The sequence below is a fragment of the Salarias fasciatus genome (genome assembly GCF_902148845.1).
Source record: "Salarias fasciatus chromosome 7 unlocalized genomic scaffold, fSalaFa1.1 super_scaffold_4, whole genome shotgun sequence".
NCBI classification, from domain to species: domain Eukaryota; kingdom Metazoa; phylum Chordata; class Actinopteri; order Blenniiformes; family Blenniidae; genus Salarias; species Salarias fasciatus.
This window is the reverse complement of record NW_021941229.1, coordinates 12,434,675-12,453,437: the sequence shown is the minus strand read 5'-3', so window position 1 is coordinate 12,453,437 and position 18,763 is coordinate 12,434,675. Positions and strand designations below refer to the sequence as shown.

At 42.8% G+C, this 18,763-nt stretch overlaps 1 protein-coding gene across 1 annotated transcript in view; it reads left to right on the top strand.

Annotated features, from left to right (window-relative positions):
* Positions 1–5,880: 5,880 nt before the first annotated feature.
* Positions 5,881–18,763, top strand: part of LOC115383439 (matrix metalloproteinase-17-like) — an 89,890-nt gene continuing 77,007 nt past the window's right edge. Inside the window, exon 1 of the mRNA XM_030085621.1 lies at positions 5,881–6,133. Coding sequence (XP_029941481.1) covers positions 5,996–6,133 — 138 coding nt within the window. The 5' untranslated portion in view covers positions 5,881–5,995. The remainder of the gene's footprint in view (positions 6,134–18,763) is intronic.

The following is an 18,763-nucleotide window of genomic DNA, read 5'->3' as shown; positions in this document are numbered from 1 at the left end:
TACCAGGTAAATGTTGTAGTTACTGGGAAATACTAAGAAGTTACCAGGTAAGTAGTAAAAAACACTTGACTAATAGGGAAATACATAGAGTACACACCTAGCAGTACCTAGTAATACCTAGTAAAAAGTCTACATTTCCCAATGATTACATGGTAATTACTTAGCAATTACTTAGTAAGTACTTGGCAATTACCGACATAGTTGCTATATACATTATAATTACCCAGTAATTAATACTTACTACCAGGTAGTTACTTGGTATTTGCCTAGAATTGGCTTGGTAATTACTCTAAAAGTACTAGGTAATTAGCAACATAGTTACCCTGTAATTACATGGTAATTTTACAGTAACTTCTCCTTATTACATGGTACTTACCCTGCAATTACCCTGTTAATACATGGTAATTACCGTACTGTAAAAGGAAGCGTTACCTAATTATCTCTGCGGCTCAACAAATTGTTTTTTGTTTCCTCTGATGTTTCCTCAAATATGGCTAAATTAAAAGTGTAATGAGGGATAGAAAATGAAACATCTTTGTATTTCAGAGACATTTGCAGTTGATCTACTTTACTGACCGAGCATCAGCAGATATGTGTGTCTGATTGTGTGTAACTGAACCCGCGGAGTCCTCGGTACCCAAGTTTTAATGAAAATTCTATGATGTTATGAATGTCTGACAACTATCGCCTGTCACTGTCAGATCCACGGCCCTGCTTTATTGATTTGCTTTTGATTTTTACATGTTGTTAAATGGCGCAAGAATGATAAAACATGCAGACATGACAACAGATAAGTGAGGTTTCGACATAAAAATTGAGCTTTGGCTCTGGTTCATGTTAAGACTCACAGTGGTCTGGAGGCAGTTTTCAGTTTCAACAGAAACAAATTACTGGCTCTTTATTCCATCACTTGACAGTATTATCTTTTTTTTTCTCTGAATTGTTTCAAGCCTTTACTCTCAAACCCCATCTGAGTCTGGATCAAGGCAAGCGAAGACCAATTAGGCCATTATCAGAGAGTGACACTTTCTCACAGAGGAGAGCTCAATTTTCAGACTGTGTCGCAAAAACTGCAGCAGGACCACGAGAACGAGTGAAGTGGATCAGCTTGATTCTATTACACACATTTTACATTGTGGATTTGAACAGTTGAAAAACAAAAGAACATTTCTTTTCATGTAACTCTATCAGCAGAATTATTTATATTTTTAAGTTATACCTATAATCATTTACATTCTTTTTTTTTTATGAGCTTCTAATCGTTAAAAATAGACTTCACCACCTTATAACAACAAAACATGAACCTTTCACCTTGTGGGAATAAGATGCAGGAACTTTCTGGAATCTGGGGCTCTGTTTATACGAGAGCGTTTTGAAACCGATGTCCGTTCACACCGAAATAGCAGAAAGGCTAAAAATGTTAGTTTTCATGTTGCTCCACTAGTGGGTGCTGTTGTACGTTGTTGTGATGAAGCCAAACACATGCAGTCGAGAATAATAAGCCGAAAACAATAACAATGGGAGTAGGTGGACATTTCTTTAATTTGATATTCATTGATAAATGCTTGAGTTTTCCTGTTAACTATCAAACAAACCAAACACATTGGAGGTTAAAAAAAAGTTAAAAATATCCAAAGTGACACAGAACAGTTGAAATGCTAAATACATTTTATCTTTTGCACTTTTTTAATGATGATACAACTTTATTTATGGAGCATGCTTCAGGCATCAGAGCTTGATAGGAACTTGAAAAAACCTTTTTGTTTTTTAATCATGAATAAAACTTTGAATTTAGTGGTTTGCATTGTTGTGTCAAAGTGAGAGTGTCCCTTTATGGGTTTACAGGGAGTTTCTGTGTGGAATTTGCGTGTTTTCTCCCTCTGCATAGCTCTGTGACTCTGTGTATGTGTGGTTGTCTGTCTGGCCTTGTTTCGGATTTGACCAAATTAAACAAAACCAAATGTTTGGGTTGAAAACATTATTTTTCTGATTTTCTCATGGAAATCTCTTCCAAATTGAGCAGCGTGTTGAAAAATCTGTGAAAAGCCAAATACGCTCTTGGGGAATGAATGAATAGCGAAGTGAAGCACTGAGCAGGCACGGTGTCCCGGGAAGTGCACCAGGGAGGAAGCTGCTGCTTTCCAAAACAAACCATTACTGCACGCCTGAAGTTTGCCAAAGGATGTAGGATCACGTCAGGGTGGCCGTCCGCCAGCTCAGGATCAGACCGAGGAGAACGAAGCAGCACAATGATGCTGAACACAGAAGTAAACCTGCTCCACAATGTCATTAAAAAATGTAAAAATCCAGGTTTTTTGGAGTTTCCAGTTCGAGTCCAGTCCTGAATAAAACAAATATGCTGTGGAGTGACCTCAGGAGAAACACTAGCAGCAGAAATCCATATAATATGGATGAACTGAAGCAGCTCTGTGAGGAAGAACGCTCCAAAGGTTCTCCTGGAGCAACCTGGAAGCGCTGGGTTCAGACAACAGGTTTTGAAGAAGGCTGAACCGGTTAATAAATTTAGGATCTGATAACATTCCCCAGCTGTGGATCTTTACTAAAAAATGCAATACATTATGGATTTTCTCTGTTTCATGAAATATTAACAGTGTTTCGAATAGTAAGTGAATTTACTGTATGTCACCTCAAATAAACTTTTGCTTTATACTGTTGGAATATCCACTCAAATCTGACATATTTTAACTTGCTCCAGTCATTTTAGTCTTGCAGTGCATGTTTTTACCAAAAGGGGATGTTTTGAGTCACTTCAAGAAGAAGCAGGATGAATCCCTTCATTCTTTTTTTGACCTTGTTGGGTCAATTCCTTTCAATAACCTCTCTTATTGACATGTTGATGCAGACTGACTTCCCTGCTGGACTCAGTCCTGATCACTGCAACCAGCAACTGAAAAGAGCCAAAGTCAGGAGAATTACAGAGGAGTGTTAAACCGACTCAAGACTGACAAAAACTGTACAAGAGAGGGATACATAAGATTTAACATAATGCCCCTTTGAGGATGTGAAGTATTAGAATAGCCTGTGTGATATCTTTATCACACTGTTTTATGACTGAAATACTTACATTTTATTGCTAATTCATGAAAAAGTGGTAAGATATTTTAAGAGTTTTCTTTTGCCAATTTAGCATAATGTTTCAGTATGGTTCCAAGTAAAAATTCAATCTTGGCAATGACCTAACATGTAGCATTACTGCTTAAATGAAATGGTTCAATTGATGTTCAGCTGTGAGTTGGTTTACTGAGACGCCACCAGAACACGCAGAAAACATGGGAAAAAAGTGGTGACTTTTATGATGGGCTTCTTCTGTTGAGGCCGGCTGCATTTGTAGTCTGCAGTCTCCTCACCTCAGCATTAGTTTGATTAAAACCAGAAGCGTTCAACCATGAGATGTGTTGCTGCTGCAGGTGATGACCACGTTTTATCCATGTCTGTGTTTTACTGCAGGTTACAGCCATAATGAGCAACATTTTTCAAAGTGCACCTCTTATTTTATCCACAAATCTCCTATAGATCCACGTGACCCTTGATGACAGATGGGGTCTTGAGGGCATCCAGTGTAAAACAATGACCTGCTTTGATTATACAGACAAAATGGAGCAGACTCGTCTGTAGTCATTTATTTCACCTCCTTCTCGTTGCAACATTTTGTCATGAAGGCAAAAAAGAAATGGAGGCTTCCAGCTTTCCTCCACTTAGCGCACACACACGTCTCACATGCAGCGATAATAGAGCGGCACTGACAAATTGCGCTTCGTGTCTTAACCCTGAACCTTCCGGGAGTTTCAAAGTACGCTCGCTGCGCGTCATGAATTCAGTAGTGGCGCTCTCTCTCTCTCTCTCTCTCTCTCTCTCTCTCTCTCGAGAGAGAGAGAGATTTGATTTGATTTTTAAAACACTTTTATTTGCACAGTTTACAGTGATCCAGTGTGTGTCAGACTATTAAAACCATTCATGCTTTCAAATTAAAAAATGTGCAAAATGAAGTTGATTGTTGTCCAAACAGCACAGAATGTCCTTAAAACACCAGACCTCTTTAAAAGCATTTAAATCTTTGTTTTGTTTAAAAAACCGATATTCGAGCCAGAGTCTGGATTTGACGTTGACCTGCCACACTTCTTTGACGTCCTGTCCTTCTCTGCCCTCAACCTTGTTCCTCCTGCTGATGTAAATCGCCATCTTGGCTTCTCCCGAGATAAAATTGATTAGCTGCCACTTGTTTTTTTCTTTTTGTCTGTAGCCAGCTCCCATGATAAAAGCTCTCTCAGTAAAAGCAACACTAAAAAGACTAAAAACCGCCGTTAAAAGAGTGAAGAAGCTTGTGAGCCTCTTACACTCAGTAAAAACGTGGTAAACAGTCTCTCGCTGATGGCAGAAGGGGCATGTGTTTAAAACAGCAGGGTTGAGGACAGAGATAAAAGCATTGGAGGCGATGGCACCGTGTAAAATCCTCCACTGGAGGTCTCCAGTCCGTTTTCTTAAGGGGGGCTTGTATAAAATCCTCCACTGTGGGCCGGGTCCAGGTCCAGCCTGTCCCAGTCTCTGTGACCACACAGTGGGGGGCCTGTTGCTCAGTCCACCCTTGTGGATGCTCTTCACACAGTTCCTGTAAAATATGTTTTTGTCTGCCTTGTGTAAGGATAGTCTCTCAGGCTGTGTGATCTTCAGGAGGGGGCCGGACAGATCCCCCAGCTCCAGGCTCAGCAGGACCTCGGGGAAGGGGTCGTCAGCATCCGGGGAGAGTTCTCCTCGGCTGTACCTCCTCAGCAGGCTCCTGTCCCTGGGCGTCAGTGCACTCCTCCACTTCTCCAGGAGCCCCTGGGACACCCGGATGGACTGCATCCCCAGCAGCGAGCCCAGAGCCTGGGCGTCGCTCAGGTCCGGCCCCACAGCATCCACAAGCTGACCCACGGTGAGGGTCCCAGACTGGATCAGCCTTCCGGTCAGGCCGGGGGTCGAGGCTCCGCTGATGTCCAGTCTGGATCCGTGGATCAGGGGTTCTTTCAACAGCCAGTGCAAAGAGTCGGCTTTCAGGCACCTTCTGCGTGAAAACAAGGCCCAGCATTTAAATAAACTCTGGTAAAACGGAGGCAGCCCCTTGAGGTTTAGTGGACCAGGCCCTGGCCCCCCTCCTCTCTGTCTAAAAACAGCACCCCCTGTGGCACCCAGTGCAGACCATCCCAGAAGAAATCTATCATTTTCCTTTGAATTTGAGCCAGGAGACCTGGAGGAGGGTCTGCACTGGTGAGCCGATGCCACAGCTGGGATGCAACCAGATTATTTAAAACCAAGACTCTGCCCCGAAGTGACATTTTTGGGAGGAGCCACCTCCACTTGGAGAGCTTAGCCTCCACCTTTTCCAGGAATTCAGTAGTGGCGCTCGAGAGAGAGAGAGAGAGAGAGAGAGAGAGAGAGAGAGAGAGAGAGAGAGAGAGAGAGAGAGAGAGAGAGACGCGCACACACCCCTCTCTCTCTCCTTTACTCCCTCCTCCGTCCCCCACCCCACCGATCCTTTGGGTCAAACACTCATCCACTCTCGCTGTGTGCGTCAACGAGTGGTCTCCTCTCCTCCTGCTCGGGACAAAACCGCACGCAGCTGCTCTCTCTCCCGCACACGCAGCTCCAGACCGCGCGATCCGGAGCGCAGCTCGCGCGCGTCGCTGCTGGAATATTCGCCTCCGCTGGACTTGAGCCCCAATAAATTAGATTAGATCGCTTGTTTTTTTGTTTTTGTTTTTTTTTTTTCATTGTCGTCCTTCTCATATCACGATCATTTGATGAAGAGGATCAAACTAACTTCTTCCTCCCCCCCCCCGCCGCCGGCTTTCATGTGTTTTATGTGTCTGCGCTCCACAGTGAGGTAGACTCGTCCGGGCGGCTCTTCACAGCGCGTGTCAGCGTGTGATTTATCCCGTGGATGCGGCCGTCGGGGTCGCCGTCTGAGCCCTGCAGGACCAGCCTGTCATAGGGCATCATGCTTTCTCTGCTCCTTCACGTGCGGATGAGGAATATTCTCCCTGAGATGCTGCTGCTGCTGCAGATGATCTTGTGCGTCTCGCCTCTGATCGGAGCGGCTCCCTCTCAGACCACCGAGCAGCTGGACACGGGAGTGGTAAGTTTTTCACCGAGGGTGGCAAGTTTGCTTCCTTCCATCTCCGTGACACTCCGTCTGAATACATAGTTTCTCCTACTTTTTGATGCCAGCCTGTCCGTTTGATGTGGATGTTGCAGCAGCAGCAGAGCTCTGCTCGGCTCTGCTCTGCAGGCTGGATGAGGCGGGATAAGAAGCTGCTGTTCCCCATCGCAGGAATCAGGGGGCTCCTCTAACTGCTTTCGATAAATAAATTCAAATGTACGAGCCTTGGCGGGGTATCGACCACCTCCGCAGCATGCTGACACGGTGTATCTAATATATCCCGACTGATGAACAGCAAACTGAGGCTCACATCCAGCTCATGACAACCACATCCTCTGGAAGACCGTCTTTCCTTCTCTCAACCACTGCTCCGGTATCATCTGAAGACAAGTTTGAACAATTACCAGTCTTGAAATCAGGCTGTTTAAACCGGGTTTTGATGGTGCTACAGATCCTACAGCCACTGAAAAAAAAGACAGTCAAGCTGTCAGTTTGTAGTTTTAAGTTGACTGACTTTAAGTTGACTATTGTATTATGTTGAGGGTGTCATTTGTTCTGATCTGAATATCTCCTCTTCTTTTAGATTATATTCAGGGATATACGATTTGTTTTCCCTTTATGTTTGGGGGATCTCATTAAGGTGTAGCTGTGAACTCTGAACACATGACTGCATTTACTTTGCATCATGTTGAGTTGTGATTTATGGCAGCTACTAGAATTTCCAAGGGGAGAGAATGAAAAAATGGCATTTCAAATCACGTGCTCAAGACTTACTGTAAAAACTCAGATACTTCTTAATATAAAGCCCTAAAACTGTTGGGCCTGTTACATTCACGGTGCTGTACCTGAAGTCATTTTAGAATTGAAGTTGTTTTCATTACATTTTACTTTACGTTTAGTTCTAGAATGTGTAATTGTTATGATTCCAATTCAAAAAGACATGCTGGAAAACCCTTCAGCTGAACGGGTTAGTAAAAAGATAAACAGCTGGTTGTCAATGTGTTAATATGATAGAATCAATGAAAAAATCTTACATTTTAGACAAAAAAAAAAATAGAGGATAAACAAATGGAAAACATGATAAAATTCAGGCCATCTAAAACTGCCATTTGTTGGTAAATCCCTGTACTTCTTCAGATTTGTAGTATATTGAGCAGAAGACCTGTAGATAAAAGTTGATTACCAACTCCAAAAGGAAACATCCTACCATCTGAATTGATAAATGTTGTACATGTCAACACAACTGTCTCATTAAGTCGCAGCACATTGTCTCATCTTCACATACTTATAAAGAATAGAAGGCCGTGGTAATCAGTCCTCTGACACACATTCTCTTCTTCAGGCTCTGATGGATTCATGTTAAACGCCATTCATCCAGCTCCATGTCTGTTTACATCTGTCTCTGCCATCAGCCGCCTTGTTTGTTTTGTTTTTGTAAGGGGGGAGTGCTGTTCCAGAAGATTGAGCATTAATTCTGTTATCAATGATGCTGCAGAGGTATTTCTAATGCTGGACCAGCTCCACATATTCCCTCTGGATGCATGTGGCGTGGAGACCACCATTCATCTCTGTAGTGTTGGAAATGCAGGCCTGCTGATGTGTATTGGTCCCCACGTTCCACAGATTTGGGAAATAAATTTCCACAGCATCGGGTCAGAGTTTACTGCACATTGGGGAGCGCTCACTTGTTGACAAATGTCGCCAGTCATTACATCAGACATGAGGATTATGAATATAGGCTTCAATTTATCAATGAAGAAGGTGCTTTGTTGCTATTTTTGGAATATAGATAAAATTTTCCATTTGCTTACCAAGTCTGACTCTGTGATCTGACGAATGTTTATGGTGATCTGCCTCTGTTTGTTCCCCCTGTGATGGACTGGTGACCTGTCCAGAGTGTATCCTCCCCTCGCCTGTAGCTAATGGTATCGACTCCAGAGCCCCGGGACCCTGCCGAGGATTAAGAGGCACAGAAACAGGATGGAGACTGTCGTTTAAATGGATTTTATCTTACAGTTGGAGGTGCAAATAGTTTAACTAAGAGCTTCACATCCTAATACATCAGTATCTTCAGTTGATAAAAATTGATTTTCTAACTCCACGTTTTGTTAAACTCATCATGATTCAGTCCAAATAACGAACAGGTGCAGAGGAAAATGGCTTCATCTGGACGGATACTTTAGTGTGGAAATGGCAAAAACACCAAACCTCCATGTGCATGTTTATGAGTGGTTTTATCTTCATTTTTAGGGTTAAACGTGTTTTGCTGTGAGAGACAGAACTTGTTTAAAGTAGCTCTCATGACCTTAAAGTTCACAGACACCTTTAGGTTTAACACGTCCAGCACGAACAGTGAAACTTGGCCATGATTCAAGTTTTTTTCCAAGATTAAATTTTTCCGTCAGTTTAGAAAAAGCTGGAGTCATTGAGTTAATTTTCACAGTTTTGGGGGATTTATAGCTGGAGAGAAGCTGCATGAAGCAGCTGCCTCCAGTTTTTTTTTTTTTTTTTTTTTTTAAGGAAACTACAAACCAAAACAAGGGGTCAGATGTGGCTTGTAGCTGTAAATAGCAAAGCTAAAAAAAAACATGTGTTAAACTTTTTAATGCAAAAACAGGCTATTTATTGCTTTGAATTATGTGCAAAAACCTTGAGTTTTTTCAGTGGAAATACTGTTTTAGCTCTTTTGATCCTGAAGATTTTTGAAGGCAGGAGTGCACTCATGCTTTTCTTTTATTAAATCATAATCCAAGCTTATCTCTGCTACTATTATGTTGAAAATCACAGAAAACACTGCGATGCTTTGTTATAACCCTGTGTGGCATTTTCATATATCTTTATTTGTGCTAAACCAAACGCTGACCCTGGGAGAGTGAATCTACCAAGCCAACAGTCAATCGATTCTCAAAGGGTGCACATTGATTTTCCCTCAAAAGAAACATTGATTGAATGAACAAACTTACCTTTTTATTTCCCAATACATATTTGAGAATTAAACTCTGAGTGAGTCTTCTCAACAAAGGCAGAGCCAGACTTTGAGTCTGATTGCTGGTGTGGTTTAAGAGGGGTTTAGGATCAGCAAGGGAGCTGGATGGGCAGACGGGCAGATGAGCGGCCCCCTGTCCCCTGTGACCGCCTGTTTGACTTTTAAATAAGACTCCTTCTGCGTTTGATGAAATTGCCCTCAGCTGCTGGAAACAGGTGGATAATTAGGTTGTTGATGATTTGAGTGGCTTCTCTCATGTCAGACCAGTTGTGTCCGAAATGGCGATCCAGTTGGGACGCCATGGACTAAATCAGCGCTCTACCCAGAGCTGTGATTTGATCAGCGCCTCAAAGCTTGTCTCCCAGTTGAGCTTAAGCACCGAAAGCATCCTTTCTCTCTCTTTCTGTAACTATTGTACACAGTGATCGTAATTAGCTGCACCACAAACTTAAACGCAGCTCTGAGACATCCGGTTTCGGGCTTTTCTGTTATCTAACCCCAGTACATCAGCGCAGAGCGCCATTTTGCAATTTCAGGGAATGACTAACAAGAGCTACAGTGTAATCACCACAGGGATCTTTCCCCCTTATAATGCGATTGTAACTCATGTTGGCTGTTTTCCGCTCTATGACTGAGAAGCTGTTCTGGTTGCAACAGTCTTCAGACAGAGGGAGGTGCCCGGATCACCTGCCAACAAAAGTACCTTAATTACTGTTTCCTCTTGTAAAAACTTAAAGTGTGTTTTTGTAAAATTTAATCTCTCTCAATGCAGAAAGTTTAATTTATGTGCTTCTTTATGTGTTGTAAAGATATAAAACCAAATGTGCCTGGTGGGACAAGCACTCCCCGCTAGTCTGCTCCTGACTTTTATTCTGCTTTTTTATTTCTTCAATGAGAATACCATCTGGCCTTGTGTCCTTTAAGTGGAAAAAAATGGGAAAAAGCAGCGTGGTAGACGCCACCCTCCACCCACTTCCACTTCCACCGCGAGTCCCTCTCCCCCCACCTCCTCCTCCCTGTTGGACCTCATAATACCAAACTCCCATGCAACTGGGGTTCTGGGCTCCCCCAGCATCGCTCCTCATCAGCTCTTTCTTTGCCTCTCATGAGTGTGCATTTCACCGGAGTCATAATCTGTTCTTCAGCCTTTCAGTCTCCTTTCTCCAATTTTCTCTCTCCAGCCCAGATCAGGGGGTTTCTTGCTTCTAGTGCAGCTTTGTGAGTCTTCAGATTGAACCTCAAAGTGCAGAGATAGGAGGTGGGGGGGCTGAATGGGGAAAAAAGACAAAACAAAACTGGATGCAGAAACAACATGCAGTGAAAAGAGTAACTGACCACAGTGGGTCAAGAAAAAAGAAATACTTGTGTGTTTATGGAGCTAGTTTTCTACAAGTATGATGCAAAATCTTTGCTAATTCTTCCTCATTGCAGCAGTGTGCCGTACTGTTAGACTCTCACAGCACTGCCGCTCCACTTTCTTTCTGCTGTGACCTTTCTGAGGGCAGCTCTGCATCACAGGACAGGGGCCCTTTTTGCTCCTACTGATCTCTAGAGGGAGATTACTGCCCTGCCGGATAGGATATACCATTGTGCAAACGACTGGCTGAGAGCACGAGAGTCAGTTCAGTGCTTCATATGGATATCACATGTTCTCTGGGAGAAGACTTTAAACCATGTAAATCAACTGATCAGCACAACTTTACAAAGTGTGAAAGTTCTTGTGGGACCTTCGAGTTTCTGAGGACACTGTCAGGGTTCATAATGTCCTCAGAGCCCAATTCAGTGAGGATCTGAAAGGCTCTGACACTTTATTGGCTGTCGCTGTAGCACAGCGGCGTGGGAGTGAAGCGTGGCAGCCGCTCCAGTTCTGCATGATGTTTCCAGTCGGTGACAACTCTGGATAAATTTGTCAGGATTTGTGGCTGGAGCTCGATGTTATTGACAGGAGAACTTGTTGATTAAGTGGAACAGTTTTTAAGTAGGAGGCCATAGATTTCGTGTCTTGTCATGTCTCGCCTTGTCAAAGTAAATCTATTTCTCTTACTCAGGTTCTGAATGTGGCAAACGTGGGCAAACGCATGAAAACATCTGTTAATTCAGCAGATTCTGGACGGATCCAATTGTCAAAACAGTAATACAGCCGATACATCCGTCCTGTGTAAAAGAGAAAATAAAAAAAAAAAAAATAGCATGACTGATCATTCTGAACCAGCTTGGAGTCTCCTGAACACGTGCATTCTTGACTTGCTTGTGAGTCTCAGAGTCTCTGCTGTGGGATTTTATGTAACAGTAAAAGTGTCTGAAGTGGTTTGGGCCACAATGCTGCCATGACCCAAGAACTGCTGCTTCACTTATCATCACTTTATTTGCCTTTTTTCTTTTCCTGTAAAATGGAAAGTGTGCATCAATAAAATGTCCATGTCCAAGTCTTAACCCGGTCTATTTTCGTTTGATTTTACAGTTGTGATGGATTTAATATTGTGGGCAACTGAGTGCTGTTTGCCACAACAGAGCTGCGCGCGATGGTCTTTTTTCCTTCGGCTTGAACCGTCTTCATTTCTTGTGCGAGCCCACCGCCGGGCTCCCCATACAGAAAACCTCAAATCAGCTCCATGTGGACAGTTCTATTTTAACCCGGGGAGCCCCGCCCTCCTTCTTGTCTTCAACCAGAACAAGGTTTTCAGTTGCCATTGCTAATTCAAAGGCCCGACTCGATCTTGTAATTACAGTGGTTTCTGGTGTTGCCGTGGCTCATGTGCTGAGGCCCAAAATAATCTATAGTCTTGCTGGTGGAGCTGCCAATAGACGCTTTAATAGCACGATCAAGAAAACCCAAAAGCAACAACAAAGCTGCTCTGAAATGGCTTACAGACACTGGCAGAATTGTAATAAATGTGGTTTTGTTTGCGTGTTTGTGCACCATGGAAGCTTTATCTTGCTGTAACGTGTGTGTGTGTGTGTGTGTGTGTGTGTGTGTGTGTGTGTGTGTGTGTGTGTGTGTGTGTGTGTTGGTCACTGCCACACTGGTGATCTCATCCTTCATCTCTGAATAGCTGTTGTCATTTTTTAACAAGCAGAGCAGATGACGGAAAAAGGAACAGAAAAAAAAGGGAGTGGATGAGGATGAGGATGATTGCTTATCATCTTTGGTGTCAACTTCAAGACCGTTATTCGCTTGTTGTCCCGTTTCTCTGAAGGTCCGAATGAAATGAAGAGAATGGCAGGAGCGGGGAGGACTGAGTGGGAGGCAGAGAGAAGCTGCATCTTCATCCAACTATCTCTGGCAATTAGACCGACTTCCGCCAGTCCAGTGTTGAGACCCTGCTCGCCATCAAGCCAGCGTAATGAGTCACTAACAGCAAGCGGAGCTTCAAGCGGCGCTCACGTCAGTGTGTGTTACAGTTTATTTGACTTGATGAACTTCAGTCTGTGCCTGGTTTAATTTTTGCATTTGGGTTAATGTTAAGAATAGGTCTATGCTGTAAAAAGCTCCGGTTTAAAAATAGAGTCAAACACACACACACATGCGAGTGTGTACATGTCCGGTGTGTATTTTTGCACGTGCACGCTGTGGACACACCAGTTGCCAGCATTCCTCGGCTGAAGCCAGAGAGATGTCTTTGTGAGGATCGCTATCGTCACACCAAGCAGCTATTTCATGTCTTCATGAAACGTGTCCATAAATATATCCTCATATGCAACCAGCCCCCTGTCTGCAGCTTTGAACTTTAAAAAGCAGTTTCAAAGACGTACTCTGGAGCCGATATCACACATTGGTTGATACAGAATCACTTTATTACGTTTACAGATTCCTGTTTCTGTAAGGTTGAACTGATTGATGCGTTTTCATTTCCCCATAGGTCGCCCAGATTAAAAACGGTTTACATGTGACATTGATTAGCAAGTTTCTCAACAGAAAAACACTTCTGTAACTCATGGTGACCTTATGCTGTGAGGCGGCTTGAGATTTCTTCAAAAATGATGTATGAGAAAAGGCAAAAACACAGGTCGCTTGCAGAATTTTAAAGCCACACCTTTCTGTCTGTCGTCCTGCGCTGCTGAGAAACTCCTCCTATTCTGCTCACAGAGAAGCTGCAGCTAATATCATCCTTGTCAGATAATCAGACGGACACATAGAAATTCCACATGGAAAATTGATTTTTAAAAGCCTATGACGGCTGGCATTTCCAGTCTCTCCTGAGCATTTCTGCGATCTGAAACGTACACAAATCGACAGCGCGACAGATGAAGTTTAACAAATAAGAGCCGAGTTGAAGACGGACTCTGGTGATTCTGAGCTACCAGGTGTGTTTGTTGATGTGTTTGCGGTGCGGCTTTACGGCCTTCTCTCTTATCCCTGCCATCAGGGGACACTGGCCCTGCTTTATTCAGTCCTTGTGTCGTCTGTTGGGTTTTGTCTCGCTGCCGCTCCACATTACCGCCACAGAGGGAAGAACTTCAAAGAAGCTTTGGGGGCTTTTCCCCCAGAGGAGTCACTGAAACGTATGCTTCTTAAATTAAGCCCCATACAGTTACGGGGGGGTTGTTCTAATTGGCTCCATCACATTGTTTATCTTTAATCTCTTGCTGACATTTTTAAGCCCTCTTTTTTTCCTCTCTGCATCCTTTTCTCTTTTCTAATCTCCCATCACCCCATTCAGTCACAAACATCACAGTTCAGTCTGTTCAAGATGTTCGTCCTGAAATGACACGCAGAAACCCTTAAAACTGCAAAACACAACACAGCGCTGAGATTGTGACAAGTCTTTCTTCGGGGATGGAGGAAAACACTCGGTGTTCACAGCTTTTCGTATTCAGCTGGGTAAATGTAACATGAACACATCCTCTGGATGCAAGTTAATTTGTCTCCTGCACAACCCCGTCCCACAGTGATTTAGGTCTGTCGTTAATACGGACTTTACTGAAATGTGCTCATAATGGAAAAAATAAAAAAAATAAAAAAAATGCCGAGCTTAAAGGATGCAGAAATGTTCAGAGATGCTACTTGTGCATTTTGCTGGCCGCTCTGAAATCGGGGTGAGCTGCTGCTGCTGGCACAGATTAGACCCATTTTGCCCTTGGCAAACAAGATCTTCTGACAAGCCAGTGATTAACAGGCTCTGCGAAGATGTACACACCCGGCCTGAAAAATGTGTTTTGTCAACTCGTCAATGGAGCCTTTCGTTTTATCTTTTCAAATAGTGTCTTGACAAAAAACACAAAAAAATTCTGAATCAAAATATGTTCTGTGACACACTTCAGTGTCCATGGAATTGAGAGCAGTATTTCAAAAGTTGACAAACTGATGCAGAGACACAGACAGGAAACAACACAAAGCAGAAAACAGCCAGCTGGTGTCGTCATGCTCTCAGTGCAGCTGAAGAAAGTTCTCCACCTTGGTTTGGAGTTGAGCAGATTTCTACAAATGCCAAATAAAAATATTTGAAGCAATCAACTAAAGTCCCAAATCATTTGATTTCTTATGTAGTGAAACTTCATTTCTTGCTGTGACAGCTGATGCAGGACTGCTTTTTCTTTTTCTTTTTCTTTTTTGTTATACATGCTGCGGTTCTGCTCTTTTCACCCGTTCACAACACCTCTGATATCCATATGAGGACGCGTAGGAAGTCAAGGTTTTTGGGCCAACAGTCGAAGTTGTTGTAAAAATTCCCAGTGAAAGCAGCAAAGGAGTTTCCAGAGTGGATTTGCATGATTATTTACATTTTTGTATCTTCAACTGATTAAATATTACCAGAGAGAGAGGAGCTTTACTGGTAAAGCTAATATAGAAATGGATGAATGACCTTTCCGTTGTTCACAGGAACCGCCGGCCACATGCATCTTCACCGGGTTACTGATCACACATCACATTTTATTATAGGCAGGATTAAAACGAGAGCGAGCAGTGCAGCTGGGCGCACTGAAAATGCAGAAATGCATTATAGGAACGGCCTTGAAAAACCTCAACATGTGAGACAATGTGACAAAGAAAAGAAGGTTTAACAGCGAACATGAGACTTCATGAAGCTGTACTGGTGATCAATAGCATTTACAGTATAACTGTCTTTAACTCTCTTTATTTTCGTATTTGTCCAACATTTTCTTTGTTTTGCCATTGTTTCCCTTCTTCCTCACCTTCATGGGTTCTGTCTTTGTCCATCCTCCTCTCTGTCCTCCCTCTCCGCAGCGCTTTGTACTGACGTCTGTCTCTTCACCTCCCTCGCCGCTTCTTCCAGGAACAGACAGAAGTGGAGTCTCAGCTTTTCTGTACAACCAGCTTTTCCTGAGCCAAGGATTAAATGATTTACTTACAGTTGAGTTTTGATCCCCATTGTAGAACTCTCACACACACAAACATGCAAATTAGCGCTGATTTTCCTCCCGAGCGTCTGGGAAATGACATTCACACCTCAGAATGACTGGAAATGTGGCGTCACAATAACCGCTTCCTTCAGGACACGCTGCATCCTTTTAACAAATCAGACTCGTGTCCCATTATATACATACTGTGTCTTCACCAGAGCAAAATAATTCCTAAAGTGAAGTGATGGAGTGTTTCAGCAGGATTGTGTGTGTGCCATCTGCTTGCAAAATAGTGGGGCGAATTCTCCGTGACTTTCATTGTTTGCCACACTTTACTTCATCTTTCATCTTTTGTTTTGGCTTCTTTCTTAGAAACAGTTAACTTCCAACTCATTCTAACTGAAAATAATGCATTTCCAGCGGTGGGATTATATCTATCCATATCTATCCATCCAACCATCCCGTTTACCCCTTTATCTAATTTAGGGTTGGTTTTGGCGGTAATGGTTGTGCGGTGGGGGTGGATTTCACTGGCGTCTCTCATCAAGCCTGATTTAAATCAGTTTCTTGTATTTTGTCACTGTGTAAACAGCCTCATTGAAATTACATTTCAAAAATGTTTTAGTCAGTTTTTCCACCTTTAATTCGCAAGATACAGTCGTCACAGGAAGACTGTGGACAGATCACCAGTCCTTCACTGTACAAACAGAATGTTTTTACCACGGTGCTCATGTCTGCCCTGGGACTGTATCCAAATACTCAGTATCACATGACTTTTTCTGCTTTTGTGAATTTCAAGATGTGAAGCATGTGGTTAGCAGTCTCTCTGTGGATTTTCTTCCTGTGCTTGAGGTTAATTGGGGACTCTTCAGGACTGAATGCTGATATGTGTGGTCTGTGTGTGTGTTTATCCATCACAGGGAACACACAGTGTGTCCTGGGGGACATCCGGGACAGGTTGGCCAGATGGGATGAAGTGGTTTAGAAAATGGATGGATGGATGAATAAAGACACACATTCACAACTTAAAGTCAGATATTTTCTAGATGAAACTCCACTGAGAATACGTGTTCTCCTTTATTGATTCAGATTTGCTGTGAAGCTCTTCTTTATTGAAGTGTTGGCTTAAGGAGAGACGGGAACCGTTTTATATTGAACAATGCTTCACACGGATGAATATGATTTGGACAACATTTTAACAATTCTAATCCTTCTGCTTTGCTCTTGGGTGTCCACTCATAATATAAGAGCTGATATCTGCCGTGTTCTCTTTGACGCCTACTTCTTATGGAGTCTTTGTCACATCTTTAAGCTGAAATGATGCTCATGCCGTTTCCATTGTGGATTCCATGGAAATTATATAATATATTCCCAAAAACTGCTAAATATAGTCTATCAACTGGGCCAGATAATTTGAAGTCGCTACACAAAGAAAGTGGTGGCGTTCAGGCTGGAACATGAAGCTCATTGTCTTTATTTTCGTCCAAATTTCCAATGAATAGAAACCCACATCTTTAAAACCAGGGAGCCTCAGCTGGATTTAATGTTCCCACACATCTGAAAGTTTTTGTTTTATTCTGTTTAAACCAAGACATTAATCACTTGTGATTACAGCTGAAATCCTCCTCTTGTTAACAAAAACAACTGGTAATGAAAAATGTGGATAAAAAATATTCAAACTGTAATTTCATAGGAAATTAATAAAGAAGAGACTGTTTGCTCATCAACTTGACTGGTCGGTTTTTTACAGAAGGTACAAAGTTTTCTTTTAGCAAAAAAAATTAAAAAAAAAAAAAGCCAGCACATAAAAGTTGACGTTTGAAAAGAATTACAAATGAAGAGTTCAAGAGAAACTCAATTATTGTTGCCAAAAACATCAAATTGTCTGATCAAGTCAGGCTGCAGTGACTGTCAAGGACACATTTTCTGTTAATGGATAAAAGCAGGTGTCAGCTTTTCAGGCATAATCAGGAGCAGAAATTATTTATTGATGTTCTTATTGTGAGGCTTTTAAATATACGCCCCACCACTGTCGTAAAAGTGAGCAAACACTTGGAAAGCCACAAAAAAGTACTTGATGAAATGTTCTGGCAGCTTTTATTTAGGTTTGAAGTCCCGCTAATAAGGGTGTTTTCTCTGTAACACTGAATGGAGCAAAGCGGTAGTTCTGACAGGCACGGAGTCAAGCTGCTGGCCGAGCTCCCACGCATCAGGGGCGGCCTTACCACCTCACGTCAGGTGATCAGTTCCCCTCCCAGGCAGATCAGCTGATCTATTGGGTGTGTATTTAAACCACCCCAGTCTACCTGAGTGTCTGGCCGTCATCTGCACGCTGCTCGTACCCACCTCCTCCCCAGCTCCTCCTTGTGTTCCGACGGCTCGTATCTATCTCCTCTTTCCGTCCCTGCACCCAACCGGAATAGCAGAAAACCGCCACCTCTGAGCCTGGTTCTGCAAAGGTTTCTTCCTGTAGAGGGAGTTTTTCCTTTCCACAGTCGCTTATGCTTGCTCATGTGGATCTGTTGGGTTGCGCTGTAAAGGTGTCTAGAATCAACCATGTTGAAACTGGCAACTCATATAAGCTGACTTGAATTGGATGCTTGCTCTGTTCCGGGGGTTCTTGCTGCTGCTCTCCCTCCCTCGTGCCCCTCCAAGTCGGCACTTGGAAGGCAGGGGGGAGTGCTCTCCCTGCCTCAAGGCTTTCCCCACAGGCGTGGGGAAGGGGAGGGAGGTCCCAGAACAGAGCCACACCGCCAAGTTCAATTTGCTGCTTAAAGCTTTGTAATTCCTTAGTCATCTTTTACTAACGCAACATTATTGTCATGTTATCTAACGATGGGTTGTATTTATGTTGTGCATATTGTTGTTCCAATGTTCATGCTTTCTGGATTGTAATAAATTTTGACAAAGTGATCCTGGCAGAATTATGTTTTCCTGGGAAAAAAGGTTAAAGTGTTATTTTTGTTTTTTGTGATTTTCTTTAATTGGAGGAAAGAGGAAAGAGTGGCGGCTTTATAAAGTTCATGTCCACCATCAGGACAACAGTTCAGAGTTTTCATGTAACTGTATTTTACTGCAGCGTTTAATATTCTTGCAACTTTTATTATTATCATTCCCCACATATAAACACACAGAAATCTCTCTTCTCTTTATTATTTTGTGGCGCGTGAACGACTTTGTCTAGATTTCAGTTTTGCATTTGAGAGGAATCATTGACATTTTTTATCTTTGCCAACATCAGGTCTGATTTCACTCTAAATGACAGCCAGAGTCTGTCCGTCCAGACATTTAGTGCCAAACAGATCATCCATCAGTCC